The sequence below is a fragment of the Nycticebus coucang genome, chromosome 9, assembly GCF_027406575.1.
Source record: "Nycticebus coucang isolate mNycCou1 chromosome 9, mNycCou1.pri, whole genome shotgun sequence".
NCBI classification, from domain to species: domain Eukaryota; kingdom Metazoa; phylum Chordata; class Mammalia; order Primates; family Lorisidae; genus Nycticebus; species Nycticebus coucang.
This window is the reverse complement of record NC_069788.1, coordinates 67,724,317-67,743,697: the sequence shown is the minus strand read 5'-3', so window position 1 is coordinate 67,743,697 and position 19,381 is coordinate 67,724,317. Positions and strand designations below refer to the sequence as shown.

Genomic DNA, 19,381 nt, shown 5'->3' with positions numbered 1-19,381 from the left:
TGGGTTCAAGCCCACCATCCTGGGGCTGGCACCCTGCCCACTGAGCCACAGGCTCCACCCAGCTTCTGACATTTTCAGGTAGTCATGTAAGTGATTCTACCCTGTATGATGCATCTCTTCTGAAACCCCGCATCTTTTACTCTCTAGTCTGATTGTTAGCACTTAAAAGTAGAGACTATTCCAAGTTCAAAACCTTTCATCAATCTCCTTTGCCTACAGATAAAAACCAAATCGTTATTATTCATACACTTCCACATGTGACCCGTGTGTCTCTCCACACTTATCTCCTGCTTTCTCTCTCTTTGACACCTCTGCTCTTGCCAAGCTGACTGTTCTGGCTTGAATAGTGTCCTCCTCAAAATTAATGTCCTCCTGGAATCTCAGAAAGCACCCTTATTTGGAAGTAGATGGAGAAGTAATAAAGCAAGATGAAGTCCTATGGAGTAGGCGGCCTTAGACCAAACTGGCTGGTGTCCCTGTGAAACAGGAGAAGAGACACAGAGGCACATACACTCGGGGTGATGATGAGAAGACAGACACACAGGGGGAACCCCAACTGCGTGATGGCGGGGAAACCGTAAGCCCGGAGAAAGGCCTGGGGCAGAGTCTCCCTGGGACCTTCTGAGAGAGCAGAGGCTCTGTCCACACCTTCATTTCAGACTTCTAGTCTCCGCAACTTGTAGAGAATCAGCTTAGAGAAAATCAGCATGTCTGCTGGTGTGAGCCCCCCAGTCTGTGGTACTCTGACCCACTCCCTCACAGCACCCTGAGCTGCCTGGGCCACTTCTCTGCAGTGGCTCATTATTTCTCCTACCTGGACATCACTTGCTGACTTTCCCATCCATTCTTTGAAATTCAGTTCAGATCTCCACCTCCTTTGCCACCCTTTCCTAATCTGTGCAGTGCCAAGCGACCTTTCCCTCTGAAAGTAAGCTCCTGCCATTTGTTGGGCCTTGTGCTATGCTCATGGGTGGCACCTAGAGGCTTGTTCCTTGACTTTTTACTATTTTCATGATTGGAATCTTGTCTCTTATCCTCCGCTCACCCGCACGGTGCCTAGTGTGTGCCTAGCACATTATGAGACTATTGGTTGTTGGGTTGATTTGTTAGAGCAGGAAGTCCCAGAGTTACAAACATCCGGTTTATATACAACTCGCACTTACGAACGCAAGTTAATACAAACACCCAACTGAGCTAAGATTTGCACTTACAGAGGGGGTTTATTACAAGTAATAGGTAAATGTACCTGTTCCAACCTCCATACAAATTCAACTTAAGAACAAACCTACAGAACCTATCTCATTTGCCTGTAGTGGACACCCAGCACTATCAAATTAGATATTAAATATATATATTTATATTTTATATACTATATATCAAGTTATATGTATCATAGGTATAGTATATATCTGTAGTGCCTTACTGTCTATTGGTCAATACTGCAAAACTTTTTACCAAGGAAATACTTAGAATACAGTTCATTACTATATGAGCTTAAATAACTTATTGCTACTTTTATGCAACAAAAGAAACACAATCCCTTGTATGGCGTGTTAGTCAAGATTTTCAAAGTGGAAGGAATCAAATGCAGAGACCTAGGTTTGCATTAGATGGTGTTTCCATGAGATGTTTGTATTAGATACATACAACATGGTAAGCATAATAATGGTCCCCAAAGATGCTCAAGTCCTAATTCCTGGAACCGGTGAACATGTTACTAACTTGGAAATGGAACTTCGCAGATGTAATTAAATGAAGGATCTTGAGTTGGGAGCTTATCTTGGATGATCTGGGTGGGCCCAGTGTGCATCCCAAGGGTCCTTCTAGGAGGGAGGCAGGAAGGGCAGAGGCAGAGAGATGATGTGAAGACAATTGCAGAGATAGAGGAGATGTGATAGTGGAAACGGGTCGAATGATGTGCTTTGAAGACAGAGGAAGGGGTCCTGAGCCAAGCAAGGTCAGCAGACTGCAGATGGAAGAGTCAAAGATGACGGACGCTCCTTACAAGCTCCAGAAAGAACTTCCCTGCTGATAACTGGATTTCATCCTTTAACACCCGTTTGAACTTCTGACCTCTGAACTATAAGATGATAAATTCATCTTGGTTTTAACCACTAAGTTTGCAATAATTTGTTACACCAATAACCAGAAATTGATTCACAGTTTCCACATCCCCTACCACATCCTCGAGACTGCCCTTGAACCAGTCACATGTGAGTTCCACACTGCTAAGGCCAGTGGAAAGGTCTGACGCCAGTCCTCTCACAAGGTCCTCTCAACCTCTCAGCATCTTTGGACATAAAATACTTTCCTCCTCTTGAATCATTTTTTATGCTGACTCCCAGGAAACTCAATTGCCCTGGGCTTCCCCTAAGCTCATGGGCATCCAACTTTGTGGGGTCTTCCTTTTCTTCCTCCCAACCACGGAAGGTTGGAGGAGTTTAAGGCCTGGACCTGGAAAGGCTTGTCTCACCACACCTTCTCCCTAGGTGATCTTATTCAATTGAACTTTAAAGCCAGTCTTTAAGACAAAGACAACCAAGTTTATGTCACCAGCCCAGAAATCTTCCCAAGATGTGTCCAATTTAGGGTATTATATCTAACTACCTATCCACATCTTGACATCATTGCTAATAGGCATCTCAAACCATTATCCAAATAGAACAACCGATTTCCTCATCCATAATCCTTGCATCTCCTTAACAGCTCTATCTATACCCCTTTCTTGTAGTTTAGGCTAAAAATCTTATTTATTTATTTATTTATTTTGGCTTTGTATAATAAACATATAAGGGTATGTTGAGAAGGGGGAGAATGGGGGAGAGACGAGGAAGGCTGCCCTGAAAAGGCTCCTGTCTCCATCACAGTTAGAAAAGAATCCTAACTGCATACAAATCACAAGAGGCCTCATCTGAACCCTGGCTACAGCCTGTCATCTCCTTTTTACTCATTTTCAACCAACCACACCGAGCTTCTTCTTTTTTCCTAAAGAGCCAGTATTTCCTCCTGGAGTTTTTGTACTTCTTGCTGTGTCTCTCTGAGCCAGAACTTGCCGTGGCTGTTTCTTTCCCTCTACCCAAATTTCTGCTAAAATAACAGGCATTCCTTGACCACCCAAATGGCCCTATACCCTATAAAAGCTGCTTCCTTTCCACACACAGGTGCACACACTTGCACACCACTTTGTCCCCTGCCCTGTTTTATTTTCAGTGTTAGCTCTTTGCCTACCTGGCTTGGTATAATTTTTTTTATTGGTAGTTTATTGCTTTGTTTTTTTGGGGGGGGTTTTGTTTGTTTTTTGATGGCCTTGTTTATTGCTGTAGCCTCAACTCTTAGAATAGGGCCTGGTATATAGCAGGCACTTGATAAATACTTGTTAGTTCTTCCTCATGTTGAAGTCAAATATTTTGCTTATTAATTATTACATATGTTAACTAGATTATATGTAAATATTAGACTAGGTGTGTAATATCAACATTTTAAATTTCCTAAGGTTAGGAACTAAATGTTATATTTCTCATCACCATCAAAGAGCCACAACAGCACTGAGCTCATAATAATGATGGTTTTTTTTTTTGACAGACTCTTATTATGTCACCCTCTGTAGAGTGCTGTGATACCACAGCTGACAGCAACCTCAAACAATTCTCTTGCCTCAGCCTCCCGAGTAGCTGGGACTACAGGCACCCTCCACAACGCCCGGCTATTTTTGTTTTTGGTTGCAGTTGTCACTGTTGTTTAGCAGGCCCAGGCAAGGCTCGAACCCACCACCTTCAGTGTACATGGCCGGCACCCTACTCACTGAGCTATGGGTGCTGAACCCATAATAATGATTTTTTTTAAGTGTTTAATTCTTGATTTGGTCCTTTTGAATTAAACTCAGCATTGGGAATCATCTGGAAGACTTCTTTTCAAGCAAATGCTTGGATATGTCAGACATTTTACCTTGAGGCCCATTAATGAAATTTAGAGGGTTAACGAGCCTCCTAAAATTGTGCACAAAATTTAATAGATATTTGTATTTTCCTACGGAAAATGTCTGTAGATTTCCTCAGATTTCCAGGGACTCTATTGCCTAAAGGTTGAAAATCATCAAGCTGTCCAGAGATATCTAGACTGGGTGACAGATGCCCAGGGGTTGGGGTGGGGGTAGGGGTAAAGGTAAAGGATCAGGACCTCCTTTACTCCTCAGGACCCATGTACCCTAGTTAGCTGCTCACCATTTCACACCGAGCTTGTGGATGGAAGAGAAAAATCTGGGATTGTGTCTGCAGTCATGCCATGACTGAGAAAGAAACTGGGTAATTTAGTTACACTCCCTGGGTGCTCTCACTCCTCAGCATGTCCCTGGGAGAGGACTCAAAGGTTGCCCGGCCAGGCTCTGCCTGTGGGTCGCGGAAGCCTCCCGACCCTATCCTTCCTTTGCAATAATCACATCTCACTGCATCCCACAGCCTATGCCAGCACCTGGTTATTAGCTTCAACTGTTATTTTATTATTAGAACTTTGTGTGTGAATACGAGACTCAACCAGATGTCAAAATCCCCATCAAATGTTGGTTATGGTGTCACACACACAGTCATGTGTAGCAGTTATTTTTCAGGTGAATGATTGACTACACAGTAAACAGCTAAGCAGCAGTGTTTGGTAATACCTTCCATTTAAAGAGTCAAGGAAAGAGCTGTCTCTTAATAGCAGAAATGCTTTGGCACTTAGCCTCAGTCAATGAAGCTTTTTTAGTTTTAAAACTCTGTGATTATGTATTAGTCAATGCATTGTGGCCAGTAACTTAAATTTTACATGATAATAACGTATATAGTTCTTGACAGTTGTTAAAGTATTTGCACATATTCTTAATTATCACCTACTATTTTTCAAATGTAGACAGGGCTCCCAGGGGGTTCTCTAATCTATTTTCACCTTTCCTTTGGGGCAACCAAACAAATTCAGGTTGATTTCCGGAGAAATAATTTCTCCAGCCCCCTTTGGGCTAGGATCTGATAAGTTTTCTCAGTTACTGAGAGTCCTCTTCCTCTATTTAAATCTGTCTGCTCTGATTCTATCTTTAGTAGGCATTTAGATAAGACTGAGAGTTAATGTTTTCCTGGCAAAACCTGAAGGAGTACTTTGTTGTTCTTTCCCTTCTTTTATAAAGAGTAGAAAACTGCTTAGCAGTAAAACAGTCAGGCTGATCTACTTAAAACAAGGCACCCTGTTCGGTGGGGGAACTGCAAATATCTTGCTGATGTTACTATTTGGTCTGAATATGCAACCAGGGCAGAAAAATATCCATTACAGACAGAAGATAGTCAACTTAGAATGGGCTGCCTGCAAAGATAAGTTTCCAATGGATTCCAAAGACTTGACCATGCATGAAGGTTCTAGAACCATACTTTGTCTTAAGGGGGGAGTGGCATTTCTTACTTGGACACATACTGCTCATAAAACCTGGGGCAGTAGCACAGATGCTGACAGGAAAAATATTCTAAAGTTGAGGAAGGTCATGAAAAGAAAGAAATTTTCAAGACAGGAATTACATTTCCTTTCTTAAAAAGAAGCTGTTGAATGAACATAATTATATCATGATGAAAATAATTAGATGATGTCTAATTAAAAATAAATTTCTATATTATTTTCAAAAAAAAAGAAGCTGTTGAGGGACAAAGGTCAGCCCCACACTGAGGCATCTCATACCAAATGTCCAGCAGACTGCCCTTTACACTCCGGCTGCCACAGCTTGTCATGGATAGGCACTTGGTAAAATATGGAAAGTGTTAACAAATTGAACCAGTAGCAAGCCATTTCTATGTCAGCTCACAGTAGTATTTATAAGGCTGATAGACAGCATTCCTTGAGGCAATAAGTTGGAAGGATTTAACAGTGAGGACAGAAAATGTCCAGAGTAAGGGACACAGTCTGGAAGAGAGGGATAAGATACAGTCGTAAGGACACTCAATGTGGAGCAGACACCAAAGGAAGCAAGAAGTTTGAGGATGTTCACATTAGGGACTCCCAAAGCCAGTTTTGCTGATACCAACGTCTTTCCCGGAGATGGCTCTCTGGGGAATTTCTCCAGTTAAATTAAGAGAATCACAGAAGCTTCAGCTGACCCAGGGCAGACTGCCCTTTTCCTTGTTTCTCCTGTCACCCGTTTCCTTTGATCCTGCCCCTTCTCTCTACAGAGTTCAGGTTATTTAAATGACCAAAGGACAAGGAGCAATGTTAATAGCTCATGAAGACACAAAAATATTTAAGGATCTCTCTTATACATAACTGCTTTGCTAATTAGCTCATGGATGTCATGCACATTACTCAGCTCACTGCTTCCAAAATTATCAAAAATCCATATGGTTGTTTATTTAGCAAGGTCACAGATATTGGGCATTGCCATCATAGCTATTTGGAAGAAATCCAGCCTTATAGCAATGTAGCAAACGGAACCCCAAAGAGTGTGGCCATTGTTAGAAACCTGCAAGACGATCTCACAAAGCCTGGGGAAGGGGGTTGATATATGTGTTTGGCCCCAACTAAAAGACACAAGTCAGCCTTTTTATTATTTTAGTAACATCTAGCTCAGCCAGTTGTTTCAAGTCACTTTCTTAGGGTTTTGGTCTATTAGCATACAGATGAGAATTCTGGATTTTCTTTTTTTTTTTGTAGAGACAGAGTCTCACTTTATCGCCCTTGGTAGAGTGCCGTGGCGTCACACAGCTCACAGCAACCTCCAACTCCTAGGCTTAGGCGATTCTCTTGCCTCAGCCTCCCAAGTAGCTGGGATTACAGGCGCCCGCCACAACACCCGGCTATTTTTTTGTTGCAGTTTGGCCAGGGCCGGGTTTGAACCCACCACCTTCGGCATGTGGGGCTGGCGCCCTACCCGCTGAGCCACAGGCGCTGCCCTGGATTTTCTTTTTAAAGTGAGAATTCTCACTTTGCTATATTGATCAAGTTAAAGTAACATTCCATTTGATTGCTTGGTGAATTCTGAAATGAAACCAGATTGAACCATAAATTCTGGACTTACCGTATGTAGCAAAAGGCAACAAAGAGCCACTTAACCTTGGATTTCAATCCTACCCGTGCTACAAAGGAGCCCAGTAGCCACCAGGCAAATCCCTTAACCTCTCTGAGCTGTTTTTGCTTTTTCATTTGTAAAAATTAGGATGATCGGAGTTATCTAAAGAAGTTTATATGAATTAAATAAGCTTATACCTGAGGAACACGCTGTAACACTGTAAAGTGCCACAGAAAACAAGGAATATTCCCTACGTAGCATTTCAGATTAATATTAATGGGAAATTGAGAAGGTGAGGAGTTTGTTGGACAATAAGAAAGTAGTGGGGGGCAAGTTCCTGAGCGGTGAGTCTTATTCAACATAAATTTTTGGTCTTGATCTCTAAATTAGACCAGGATTGGAGTCCACTGGTGAATAATCAGTAATTCACTGAGCAACAGTCAATAACTCTCTGAGAACCTATTTAAACTTAAATTAGGTTTGTTTGTTTGTTTGTTTTTCTGGAAAGTGGGGCATGTGCCAAGGGCAGTGTTAGTGGACTGAGTTGCTTTTCTAAGTTGGTGAGCAGGTGAGCTTTAAGCCAACAGAAGAGCTGGGAGACAAAAGAAACTCCGCAAGTGAATCTTAGGAGGCAAATTAATAACACGATGCTCCCTTGTGATTGTACCCGGGGTGTTTAAAATGTCATTTGCTTCACAGAATCTGAGACCTTATAAACTCCTGATGTGGAAATTCATTTGTGAGCTCTGAGAACCTGAGTTAGGACTTGGACTGATCTCTCACGTGACACGAACCCCTGGGTCTTACTCCTCAGCAGAGACCTGGGCAACCTCCCAGCAGCCCCATTTGTCTTGGTCACTGTTATTGGTGTTCAGGTTCCAGTGACCTAAATATCTCAACAGGTTCTGTTTACTATTTAGTCCCTCAAAAACACAAGAACAAATGAAAAACCAAACGGAAATGTATCCATGGACACAGGCGAGTAACAATTCCATTTGTGCTGCACAGTCCCAATGAACCCTGGTTAAGTAACTGCTGCTGGACCGTGACACATTCTTTAGATATTGGGGTAGACTTTTTTTTAAGCTTACTTTATTCCATTCCTAGATTGGAATGTCCTGATATGTTATTTGCAGACTGCAGCCACCAAAAAGCTGCCTGTCTTTTCAATGATTTCCTAAGCTACATGGCAAAGACTTTTGCCTGGACATTTCTGCTCTCAGTGGACTCTCTGCAATTACACTACTGGGTTTGTTTATTCTGTTCCTCAACGTGCTATTTAAATACGTAGATCAGATGTTAGGGGTTGATGAGTTCAGAAACATAAACAAGGCACTTTGGAGTTTTTGGTACAGAGACTATTGGCACATAGAAATGTTCACTAAATCTTCCTCTCACTCACCATTGCATGATTCAGCCACACTGGCAATATACTATCTAGAACCCTGGGGTAGATGAGTTCTCGATTGTAGTGAAAGAGGGTCCAGAATCCCAAAAATACAAACTGGAAAACAAAACACAAAAATACCATCATTAGGTTTTTTTTTAATCTGAGCCTTCTAAGATAACCAGGTAAACATAGCCAAATAAAAATACATGCCCATTTAAAAACTGTCTTATATATATACGTTACTGGAATGTAGAATGATAGGGGGGAAATTGTTTATTGTAGAGCTGGATGTGTTCTCTCCAGGGACCCCTCAACATGCCTGTGAGTTGGGGATCAATTATTTGTCTTCATGGCAGGCAGAGAAGACACGGATAAAAAGCATGCATGAGCCTTTTTCTTTTTCTTTTCATTAGCCATTATTTTAACAGATGACATCTTTCTCTAAACTTTCACCAGTCATGCTGAGTGGGCACATGGAGAGGCTTGAGTCTTACACGTTCCTGGCCCACCCTCTAAATAGACGTGGCAAGAGGAAGCAGGCAGACTGGGAGGGAGCGTGGGAAGTGCCGAGTTCCCAGGACCATGCACAAGCTGGCTAAGTGAGAGGTGCATTTCTTCATGGCTCAGAATTTTGAACTGATCTCTTGGGCTCCCTGTCTTGTCATGGCATCTGTCCTCTGTGTTGCAAAGTCAATGAAGAGATGGAGGGAAACGTATCAACCACTGATCTTCCTATCTGCTGGAATTTCATAGGTTCAATTTCTAAGCCTTAAAAAATTAACAGTCTTTATTATTAATTAAAAAAAAAACAACCCATAGCCTGAAGAAGATTCTAGAGGTACCCCACAAAGTGCCCCTGGAATGCCAGCACTTGCTCTGTTATCTGAGAACTCAGTAGTGTTGGGAGAGTTTCATTTTGCATTCAAGTTTGAAGTCTGGGTGCTTGAGAAAGCGGGACAAGGATAGGTGGGAGAAGGGAGTCATTTCTAATTATAGGCCCTGCTGGGCAGCCAGCAGGCTTCATCTCAGTTTGTTTCCACCCCAGCTACTGAATGCAAACATGAACGATGTCACAGAAATGTGGGCAGCGCGGGCAGGCCAGGTCACTGCGCTTGAGTGTGTTTTCCTTCTTCCTAATGTCCATTCATTCAACAACACGAATGAAGCACCTACTGTGTGCCCCACACAAGGTTGGCTTTCTCGCCTCAATGGTCTCTTCCATGGCCCAACTCCGAAGATCTCATATCTTTTTTAAAATATATTTTTAATTTGATGGTTTTCCATTTGCAGAAGTGACACATGCCTGTTGCAGCAAGTGAAACAAGATGCAGAAAAGGGACAATAAGTCGTCTCCCTCCCCAGGGTCTCCGTTCCTATCGCCCCGAGGGAACGAAGGTTGGGTCAGTTGTATCATAATCGAGAAGGTTCCCTCAACTCCCCCACTAGACAGCAGCAAGGATCTTGTATTAAGTCTGATGATAAAGCTGGTCTGTGACATACCCTATTTCCTAAAGACACTGGGCAATGTGGTGCAGTCCTCAGATAGGACATTGGTGCAAACACAATTGCTCTGGTTCCCAAGATGGGCTCCGAAACAGGCTTGCTGCCCAGGAGAAGTGTCTGTCCACGCTCACATGTCTGCTGTATTGCAAACATGTCCCTGTAACTTACTGTGGATATAGGAAAAGCCAGTGCGGTGAAAAGCAGGTCTCTGAAGGCAGTTAGGAACTTAATGTCTTTTCTCCCTGAGATTCTTTTCAGCACATCATCCAAGCAGGCGACCCCGTAGAAAATGTTCTGCAAGAGCTAAATTCATTACAACAAATGAGGGCATTTTCATTTGCTTTAATTAATACCTTCTTCCCTGATGAAAAGCTCCATCCCTCTGGGAGCAATGTTGACATGAGAGGGAGTGGGTTGTTGGCCATTTTGGTTGAGAGCCAATTCCAGGGCTGGGCTTCCAGCTCGTTGGGTCCTGACCTTGCTCGCAAAAACTGATTGAGTAAATTCGTTTAGGGGATAATAATGTGTACAGTATTTAGTGTAATGGACTTGAGCTGAGATGGAAATAAAATAAAGAGTCAGCTTAAACAGAGAATGTAATGAGATAGATATCTTGGTGCACAGAGGAAGGAAAAATAACTAAATAGCACAGGACAAAGAAACCAGACATAATGGTGGGCACAGTCGGGCATCCCTATGGGGAGAAACATTAAGAAAAGTGCCTAGAGATGAAATCTCAATAGAAAGGCCAGACCCAGGCTCATGAGCACCAGGCTGAAGTTCTGGGCTCTCCTGAGAAAGACATGCAAGGTGGTGTCCTGCTGACCCGAGAGAGGAGCTGGCATATTTCCTTCTTTATAGGGGGTGCCTGAAAGTCTTATAGAAAGATCTTGCTGAGGGAATGAATTAAATTCACAGGGATAAAGCAAATCACGGGCTCTGGATGGTTACTAAGTGCGGTGAGGTCCCCAAGATAGGGTAAAACGGAAACAGGGTATGTTTCAAAAAAGGAATACATCACAGGCAAACTTGGCCCATTCTTCCTCTGCACAATCTCATGGCTCCTCATTTAAGGCCTGCTGGGTTGATTTTGAGTTATGCTTCCATCAGGATCCATGCTCATCTGTGAAAGCTCTGGACTGGTACAAGAGTGGCAGTCTGGACTCTGCTTTTTGGGCATGAATCAGGCAAATTCTGGAACCTGGGGAAGTTGGACTGGTGAATGAGCAAGTCAGCTGTTGGGGAATGATCTTTGAGGTCTGGACGCACAGAAGGATCTAGCACAGCTGGCTTTGTGTCACTGGGCTGAAGTGACAGACCAGCTGTACCCATTGCCCGGGAGCTTGTCAGAAACTTGAAACTTCAGCCCAGATTATGGAATCAGAACCTCTGGAAATGAGGTCCCAGAGATTGTTTCAAATAAGCTCCCCAGTGACCCTTATGTAGGTTAAAGTTTAGCATTCAACAATCTTACTGATTACTCAAAGCTGTAATAGCTGCCTTTTGTTCATCACTTGACATGTGCTGCGTGCTGAGCTAAGCTTTTAATTCTCATAACAACTTTATGAGGTAGGTCCTATTATTAAGCTCCAACCATCACTATGTTATCAGATGAGGAAACTGAGGCCCAGAGAAATTAACAAACTTGCCCAAATTTCATGACTGGTAAATACAAAAGCCAGAATTTGAAATGCATTGCTTTTTTTCTTGAGCTATATTTGAAACATTTTCAGGTTTCTAAGAATAGTTCAGATAAAGAACTGGGGGACGTCAAAATAAAGTCAATTCATACCAGGTGTGAGAATTAAAAACAACCTCAAGGCAAGATGGTGGCCAAGTAACAGCTTCCCTGCAACTGGGCATGGTGAGTCTGAGGAGATAAGACTCCAGGCATCTCTGGCTGGTCGGATCTGCCTATAATCATCACTTTGAGGATACAGGGAGTCAGCAAGGGACTTCTGGACCCCAAGAGGAGGACAAAAACAGTGGAAAACTGTCAAGTGGTTGTGTGTGTTCGATCGACCTAATCCCACCAGCAACCATAAGTACAAGCAGCAGTGAGACTGCAAACTGGAAAGGCCTTACCTGTGAACTGTTTCAGTGTTTTTGGACTTGGCACTCAGTTGAGCTGCCTAGGGGAGAGCTTGAGCAGGAGTCTGGAGTACTTTGGGCATTGTCTAGGGCCCCAGACTGAGCTGCTGAGCCAGACAGAGCTAATAGTATTCGGCTGTGGGCCGCAGGAAGCCATTGTGAGAGAACTGCCCCAGCAAGTGCCGCCCTCAGGGTTGCAGAGCAAGGATCAGGCCAGAGGTGGTAACCTAGTAACTGAGCAGCCTACAGCCTTAACTGAGGGGACTGAGCTGCCTTACAGCCTTAACCCTCAGGGGCAGAGCGAGACCAGTTTGGTACACTGGAGCCTCAGGCTGTTGCCCTGGGTAGAGTGCTGTGGCATCACAGCTCATAGCAACCTCAAACTTCTGAGCTTGGCACCACCTGGACCTCCATAAGAGTTGTGCCTGCCGGTCATCCGCATGCCCTTACCAGGAACTGCGGGAACTGCACAACCCTGCGTCCTCCCTCCTGTACTCTCCCTGCCTCCACATTGGCCCGCTCGTCTGGCAAGGGACACTAGTAGCCAAATGACCTATCTCTGCACAGAGCCCTTCTCCTGCCAGAGACTGCTAGAGCCTTGGACCCTCTGTGACAAAGTCAATGGGCGCCAGGCACTCCCACAACCGTGCGCACCACCACCCACCCTGTTGCTGGATCCAGGTGTGTCATACTCCGGAGCTGCCTCCACAACCAGAACTCCCTAGCTGGGGCAGCCACAGAGGAACTACACAAGATCACTCCCTACAAAGATCCAGCAAAAATAGAGTGATCCCGCTGGGGTCTACTCTTGGACAAACACCTCCTCAACTCTGAGGATGGCCAGAGGCAATGGTGAAAAACAATCACGAGGTGAAATCAACAGAAAAACTCTGGCAATATGAATAATCAGAGTAGATCAACTCACCCAAGGATCAATGGGGCAGACACAGCACAAGATCCCATGCACAAACAAATAGCTGAGATGTCACAAATCGAATTCAGAATCTGGATAGCAAATAAAATCAAATTAGAATTCCAAGCAGTAACCCAAAAGATATCTCAAGAATTCAACGAGTTCAAACACCAAATGACCAAAGATATTGACACATTGAGACAAGAAGTTGCAGCCCTCAAAGATCTGAAAAACACAGTAGAATCCGTCAGTAACAGAATGGAGCAAGCAGAAGAAAGGATTTCTGACATTGAAGACAAAGCTTTCGAATGCTCCCAAACTCTCAAAGAGGAAGAGAAAGGGAGAGCAAAAACAGATCACTCTCTCAGAGAGCTCTGGGACAATAAGAAGAAAACCAATATTGGTCTTATAGGGATCCCCGAAAGCAATGAAGTGACTTCACAAGGCACAGAGTCTCTTCTCCATGAGATTATGAAGGAGAACTTTCCAGACATGCCAAGAGATTCTGAAATTCAGATAGCAGACAGTTTCAGATCTCCAGCACAATTCAACCCAAATAAGACCTCCCCGAGACACATCATAATCAATGTCACTAAAGTTAATATGAAGGAGAAAATTCTGAAAGCAGCCAGATGAAAGAAAACCATCACCTATAAGGGCAAGAATATTAGAATAGCTACAGATCTCTCTGCTGAAACCTTTCAAGCTAGAAGAGGATGGTCATCGACTTTTAATCTCCTAAAACAAAATAACTTTCAACCCAGGATACTATACCCAGCTAAACTGAGTTTCATTTATGACGGAGAAATTAAATACTTCAATGACATTCACATGTTGAAGAAATTTGCCACAACTAAACCAGCTCTCCAGGATATTCTCAGACCTATTCTCCATAAAGACCAGCATACTCCTCCACCACAAAAGTAAACCCACCCAGAAACTTTTGATCAAATTCCAACTTCCACAGTCGCAAAAGGATTAAAAATATCCACCGGACTCTCGAAAGGCTTATCAATATTCTTGGTAGATGTGAATGGTTTAAATTGTCCTCGAAAGAGGCACAGGTTGGCTGACTGGATACAAAAACTCAAGCCAGATATCTGCTGCATACAAGAGTCGCATCTTACATTAAAAGACTGCTATAGACTCAAGGTGAAGGGATGGTCATCTATACTCCAGGCAAATGGAAAGCAGAAAAAAGTAGGCATTGCAATCCTATTCGCAGACACAATAGGCTTTAAACCAACCAAAATAAGGAAGGATAAGGATGGACACTTCATATTTGTTAAAGGTTAATACACAATATGATGAGATCTCAATTATTAATATTTATGCACCCAACCAGAACACATCTCAATTTATAAGAGAAACTCTAACACACATGAGCAACTTGATTTCCTCCAGTTCCATAGTAGTTGGAGATTTTAACACCCCTTTAGCAGTGCTGGATAGACCCTCCAAAAAGAAGCTAAGCAAACAAATTTTAGATTTAAACTTAACCATTCAACATCTGGACTTAACAGACATCTACAGAACATATCATCCCAACAAAACTGAATACACATTCTTCTCATCAGCCCATGGAACATACTCCAAAATCAACCACATCCTAGGCCACAAATCTAACCTCACCAGATTTAAAAAAATAGAAATTATTTCTTGCATCTTCTCAGACCATCATGGAATAAAAGTTGAACTCAATAACAACAGGAACCTGCATACCCATACAAAAACATGGAAGCTAAACAACCTTATGCTGAAGGATAGATGGGTTATAGACGAGATTAAGAAGGAAATCACCAAATTTTTGGAACAAAACCACAATCAAGACATGAATTATCAGAACCTCTGGGATACTGCAAAGGCAGTCCTAAGAGGGAAATTTATAGCACTGCAAGCCTTCCTCAAGAAAACGGAAAGAGAGGAAGTTAATAACTTAATGGGACATCTCAAGGAACTGGAGAAGGAAGAACACTCCAACCCCAAACCCAGCAGAAGAAAAGAAATAACCAAAATCAGAGCAGAATTAAACTAAATCGAAAACAAAAGAATTATACAACAGATCAATAAATCCAAAAGTTGGTTTTTTGAAAAGATCAATAAAATAGATAAACCTTTGGCCAACCTAACCAGGAAAAAAAGAGTAAAATCTCTAATTTCATCAGTCAGCAATGGTAAAGATGAAATAATGACAGACCCCTCAGAAATTCAAAAAAATTCTTAACAAATACTACAAGAAACTCTACTCTCAGAAATATGAAAATCTGAAAGAAATCGACCAATACCTGGAAATATGCCACCTACCAAGACTTAGCCAGAACGAAGTGTAAGTGTTGAACAGGCCTATATCAAGTTCTGAAATAGCATCAACTATACAAAACCTCCCAAAAGCCCAGGACCAGATAGCTTTATGTCAGAATTCTACGAAACATTTACCGAAGAACTAGTACCTATATTACTAAACCTCTTCCAAAATATAGAAAAAGAAGGAATATTACCCAACACATTCTACGAAGCAAACATCACCTTGATCTCCAAACCAGGGAAAGACCCAACAAGAAAAAAAAATTACACACCAATATCACTAATGAATATTGATGCTGAAATACTCAATAAGATCCTAACAAACAGAATCCAACACCACATCAAAAAAATTATACACCATGACCAAGTGGGATTTATCCCAGGGTCTCAAGGCTGGTTCAATATACGTAAATCTATAAATGTAATTCAGCACATAAACAAACTAAAAAATAAGGACCATATGATTCTTTCAAGTGATGCAGAAAAAGCTTTTGATAATATCTAGCATCCCTGCATGATCAGAACACTTAAGAAAATTGGTATGAAGGGACATCTCTTAAACTAATAAAGGTCATCTATAGCAAATCCACAGCCAATATTATATTGAATGGAATTAAATTGAACTCATTTCCACTTAGATCAGGAACCAGGCAAGGTTGCCCACTGTCCCCATTGCTCTTTAATGTTGTAATGGAAGTTTTAGCCATTGCAATTAGTGAAGAAAAGGCGATCAAGGGTATCCACATAGGGTCAGAAGAGATCAAACCTTCACTCTTCGCAGATGACATGATCGTATATCTGGAAAACACTAGGGATTCTACTACAAAACTTTTAGAAGTGATCAAGGAATACAGCAATGTCTCAGGCTACAAAATCAACACCCATAAATCTGTAGCCTTTACATATACCAACAATAACCAAGCCAAAAAAACAGTCAAGGACTCTATTCCTTTCACAGTAGTGCCAAAGAAGATGAACTATTTGGGAGTATACCTAACGAAGGATGTGAAAGATCTCTACAAAGCGAACTATGAAACTTTAAGAAAAGAAATAGCTGAAGATGTTAACAAATGGAAAAACATACCACGCTCATGGCTGGGAAGAATCAACATTGTTAAAATGTCTATACTACCCAAAGCAATATATAATTTTAATGCAATTCCTATTAAAGCTCTATTGTTATACTTTAAATATGTTGAAAAAATAATACTTCATTTTATGTGGAATCAGAAAAAACCTCAAATAGCCAAAACATTACTCAGCAATAAAAAACAAAGCAGGAGGAATCACGCTACCAGACCTGAGACTGTACTATAAATCGATAGTGATCAAAACAGCGTGGTACTGGCACAAAAACAGAGAAGTAGATGTCTGGAACAGAATAGAGACCCAAGAGATGAATCGAGCTACTTACCGTTATTTGATCTTTAACAAGCCAATTAAAAATGTTCAGTGGGAAAAGACTCCCTATTTAACAAATGGTGCTGGGCAAACTGGCTGGCAACCTGTAGAAGATTGAAACTGGACCCACACCTTTCACCATTAACTAAGATAGACCCTCACTGGATAAAAGATTTAAACTTAAGACATGACACTATAAAAATACTTAAAGAAAGTGCAGAGAAAACTCTTGAAGGAATTGGCCTGGGTGAATATTTTATGAGGAGGACTCCCCAGGCAATTGAAGCAGTATCAAAAATACACTACTGGGACCTGATCAAACTCAAAAGCTTCTGCACAGCCAAGAACATAGTAAGTAAAGCAAGCAGACAGCCCTCAGAATGGGAGAAAATATTTGCTGGTTATACCTCTGATAAAGGTCTAATAACCAGAATCCACAGAGAACTCAAACGTATTAGCAAGAAAAGAACAAGTGACGCCATCTCAGGGTGGGCAAAGGACTTGAAGATAAACTTCTCTAAAGAAGACAGATGCACGATCTACAAACACATGAAAAAAAGCTCATCATCCTTAATCATCAGAGAAATGCAAATCAAAACTACTTTGAGATATCAGCTAACCCCAGTAAGAGTAGCCCACTTAACAAGATCCCAAAACCAGAGATGTTGGCGTGGATGTAGAGAAAAGGGCACACTTCTACACTGCTGGTGGGAATCCACACTAATACGTTCCTTCTGGAAGGATGTTTGGAGAATACTTGGAGATCTAAAAATAGACCTGCCATTCGATCCTATAATTCCTTTACTAGGTATATACCCAGAAGACCAAAAATCACAATATAACAAAGACATCTGTACCAGAATGTTAATTGCAGCCCAATTCATAATTGCTAAGTCATGGAAAAAGCCCAAGTGCCCATCGACCCACGAATGGACTAGCAAATTATGGTACATGTATACCATGGAATATTCTGCAGCCTTAAAGGAAGATGGAGACTTTACCTGTTTCATGTTTACATGGATGGAGATGGAACATATTCTTCTTAGCAAAGTATCTCAGGAATGGAAGAAAAAGTATCCAATGTACTCAGCCCTACTATGAAGCTAAATTATAGCTTTCCCATGAAGGCTATAATCTAACTATATCACAAGACTATGAGGAAAGGACCTAGGAAGGGGAAGGGAGGGGGGAGGTTAGGGTGGAGAGAGGGTAATGGGTGGGGCCACACCTACAGTGCATCTTAGACTGGGTACAGGTGAAACTTACTAAAGGCAGAATACAAATGTCTACATACAATAACTAAGAAAATGCCATGAAGGCTATGTTGAACAGTTTGATGAGAATATTTCAGATTGTATATGAAACCAGCACATTGTACCCCTTGATTGCACTAATGTACACAGCTATGATTTAACAATTAAAAAATAATAATAAATAAATAAATAATAAAATAAAAAATAAAAACAACCTCAAGGGCCGGGCGTGGGGGCTCACACCTTTAATCCTAGCACTTGGGAGGCTGAGGTGGGTGGATTGCCTGAGCTCACAGGTTCTAGACCAGCCTGAGCCATAGTGACACCTCATCTCTAAAAATAGCCAGGTGTTGTGGCACCCGTAGTCCCAGCTACTCAGAAGGCTAAGGCAAGAGAATCACTTAAGCCCAAGAGTTTGAGGTTGCTGTGAGCTGTGACGCCATGGCTACCGAGGGTGACAGAGTTAAATTCTGTCTCAAAAACAAACAAACAAACAAACAAACAAAAACCTCCAAAACACTGATGCCCTGATTCTCACCCCTAGATTCTAATTTTATGGGTCTGGGGTGTGGCCTCAGCTTGAGGGGGTTTTCTCAGTCCCCAGAGGTGATTTTGGTGATTCTAATCCTGGGCAGCTAAGGTTGAGACCACCTGCTTAGAGGAATTTCCCCTTGGCAATTCAGGTCCCATTGTCTCCAGGGAGATGGGCCTGGGAGATCCAGGCTGTTGGACCCTTGAGGTAGGATGAGATTGCTGGAAAGACAGAGAAGAGAGGGCAGAGGGCAGAAGAGGGGAGTGGGTACGAGGAAATGCCATAGGATGGGGATGAAAGTGGCAAAAGTGGCAAAGATTGAGCGAGGTCAAGAACTCCATGGGTCCTAAGGGAGGAGGAAGCTTCAAACTGGAAGAGGGTGTTTCAGGGAGGGTTTGGGCCACAGTTTTAATGTGAAAAGGGCTTGCTGCTCCAATACTTATTGTTGGTGCTTTTGAGATTCAACCCTTGAGAGCTGCAGAGTTTGGACACACAGCCATCTGCACAAGGGTGTTAGAAGAAGGTGCCTCCTTCCCCTCCCCCACCTCACCCCTGATTTCACTTCCAGAGGCTCAGACCACAGCAGGCTCCCCGCTTTGGTTAGGGAGAGCAGCACAGGCTGGGTGAGGAGGCCTGCGCTGTTCTATCAACACAGCAATCAATCCTGCCCTGAGTGTCTGCCAGATCTTTCTCTTTGGGGAGAGGCCACCTCCACCCAGCATGAGAAGCTCATGTGACCAGCTTTCCTTAGGCAAGAGCCTTCTAGAGTCATCATGAGTCAAGTATAGTCCTGACTTTCTTTTGATTTTCCCAGTCACACCATGTGGAAATCAGATTGGAGGAAAAGAGCATATTACTCAGCTCCTCCAGGACTTCGCCATCAGTAATAATGTGCTCCTCACTGCAAAATTGCCCGTCACCTCTGCCCCCTCCCTCCAGGGCTCAGGCATGTGTCTCTCTGCCATCACTGTGTGTGCAA

At 42.5% G+C, this 19,381-nt stretch overlaps 1 protein-coding gene across 6 annotated transcripts in view; it reads right to left on the bottom strand.

Annotated features, from left to right (window-relative positions):
- The window catches only part of ADTRP (androgen dependent TFPI regulating protein), a 98,942-nt gene that overhangs the window by 48,024 nt on the left and 31,537 nt on the right, over nt 1–19,381 (bottom strand). For 5 of the 6 annotated variants that reach the window (XM_053603735.1, XM_053603736.1, XM_053603734.1 and 2 more), the window contains 2 exons: nt 10,077–10,211; nt 8,418–8,519 (listed from right to left, as the gene is read on the bottom strand). In XM_053603735.1, the coding sequence (XP_053459710.1) occupies nt 8,418–8,519; nt 10,077–10,211 (237 nt within the window). The remainder of the gene's footprint in view (nt 1–8,417; nt 8,520–10,076; nt 10,212–19,381) is intronic. The other variant, XM_053603739.1, reaches the window with a different exon arrangement.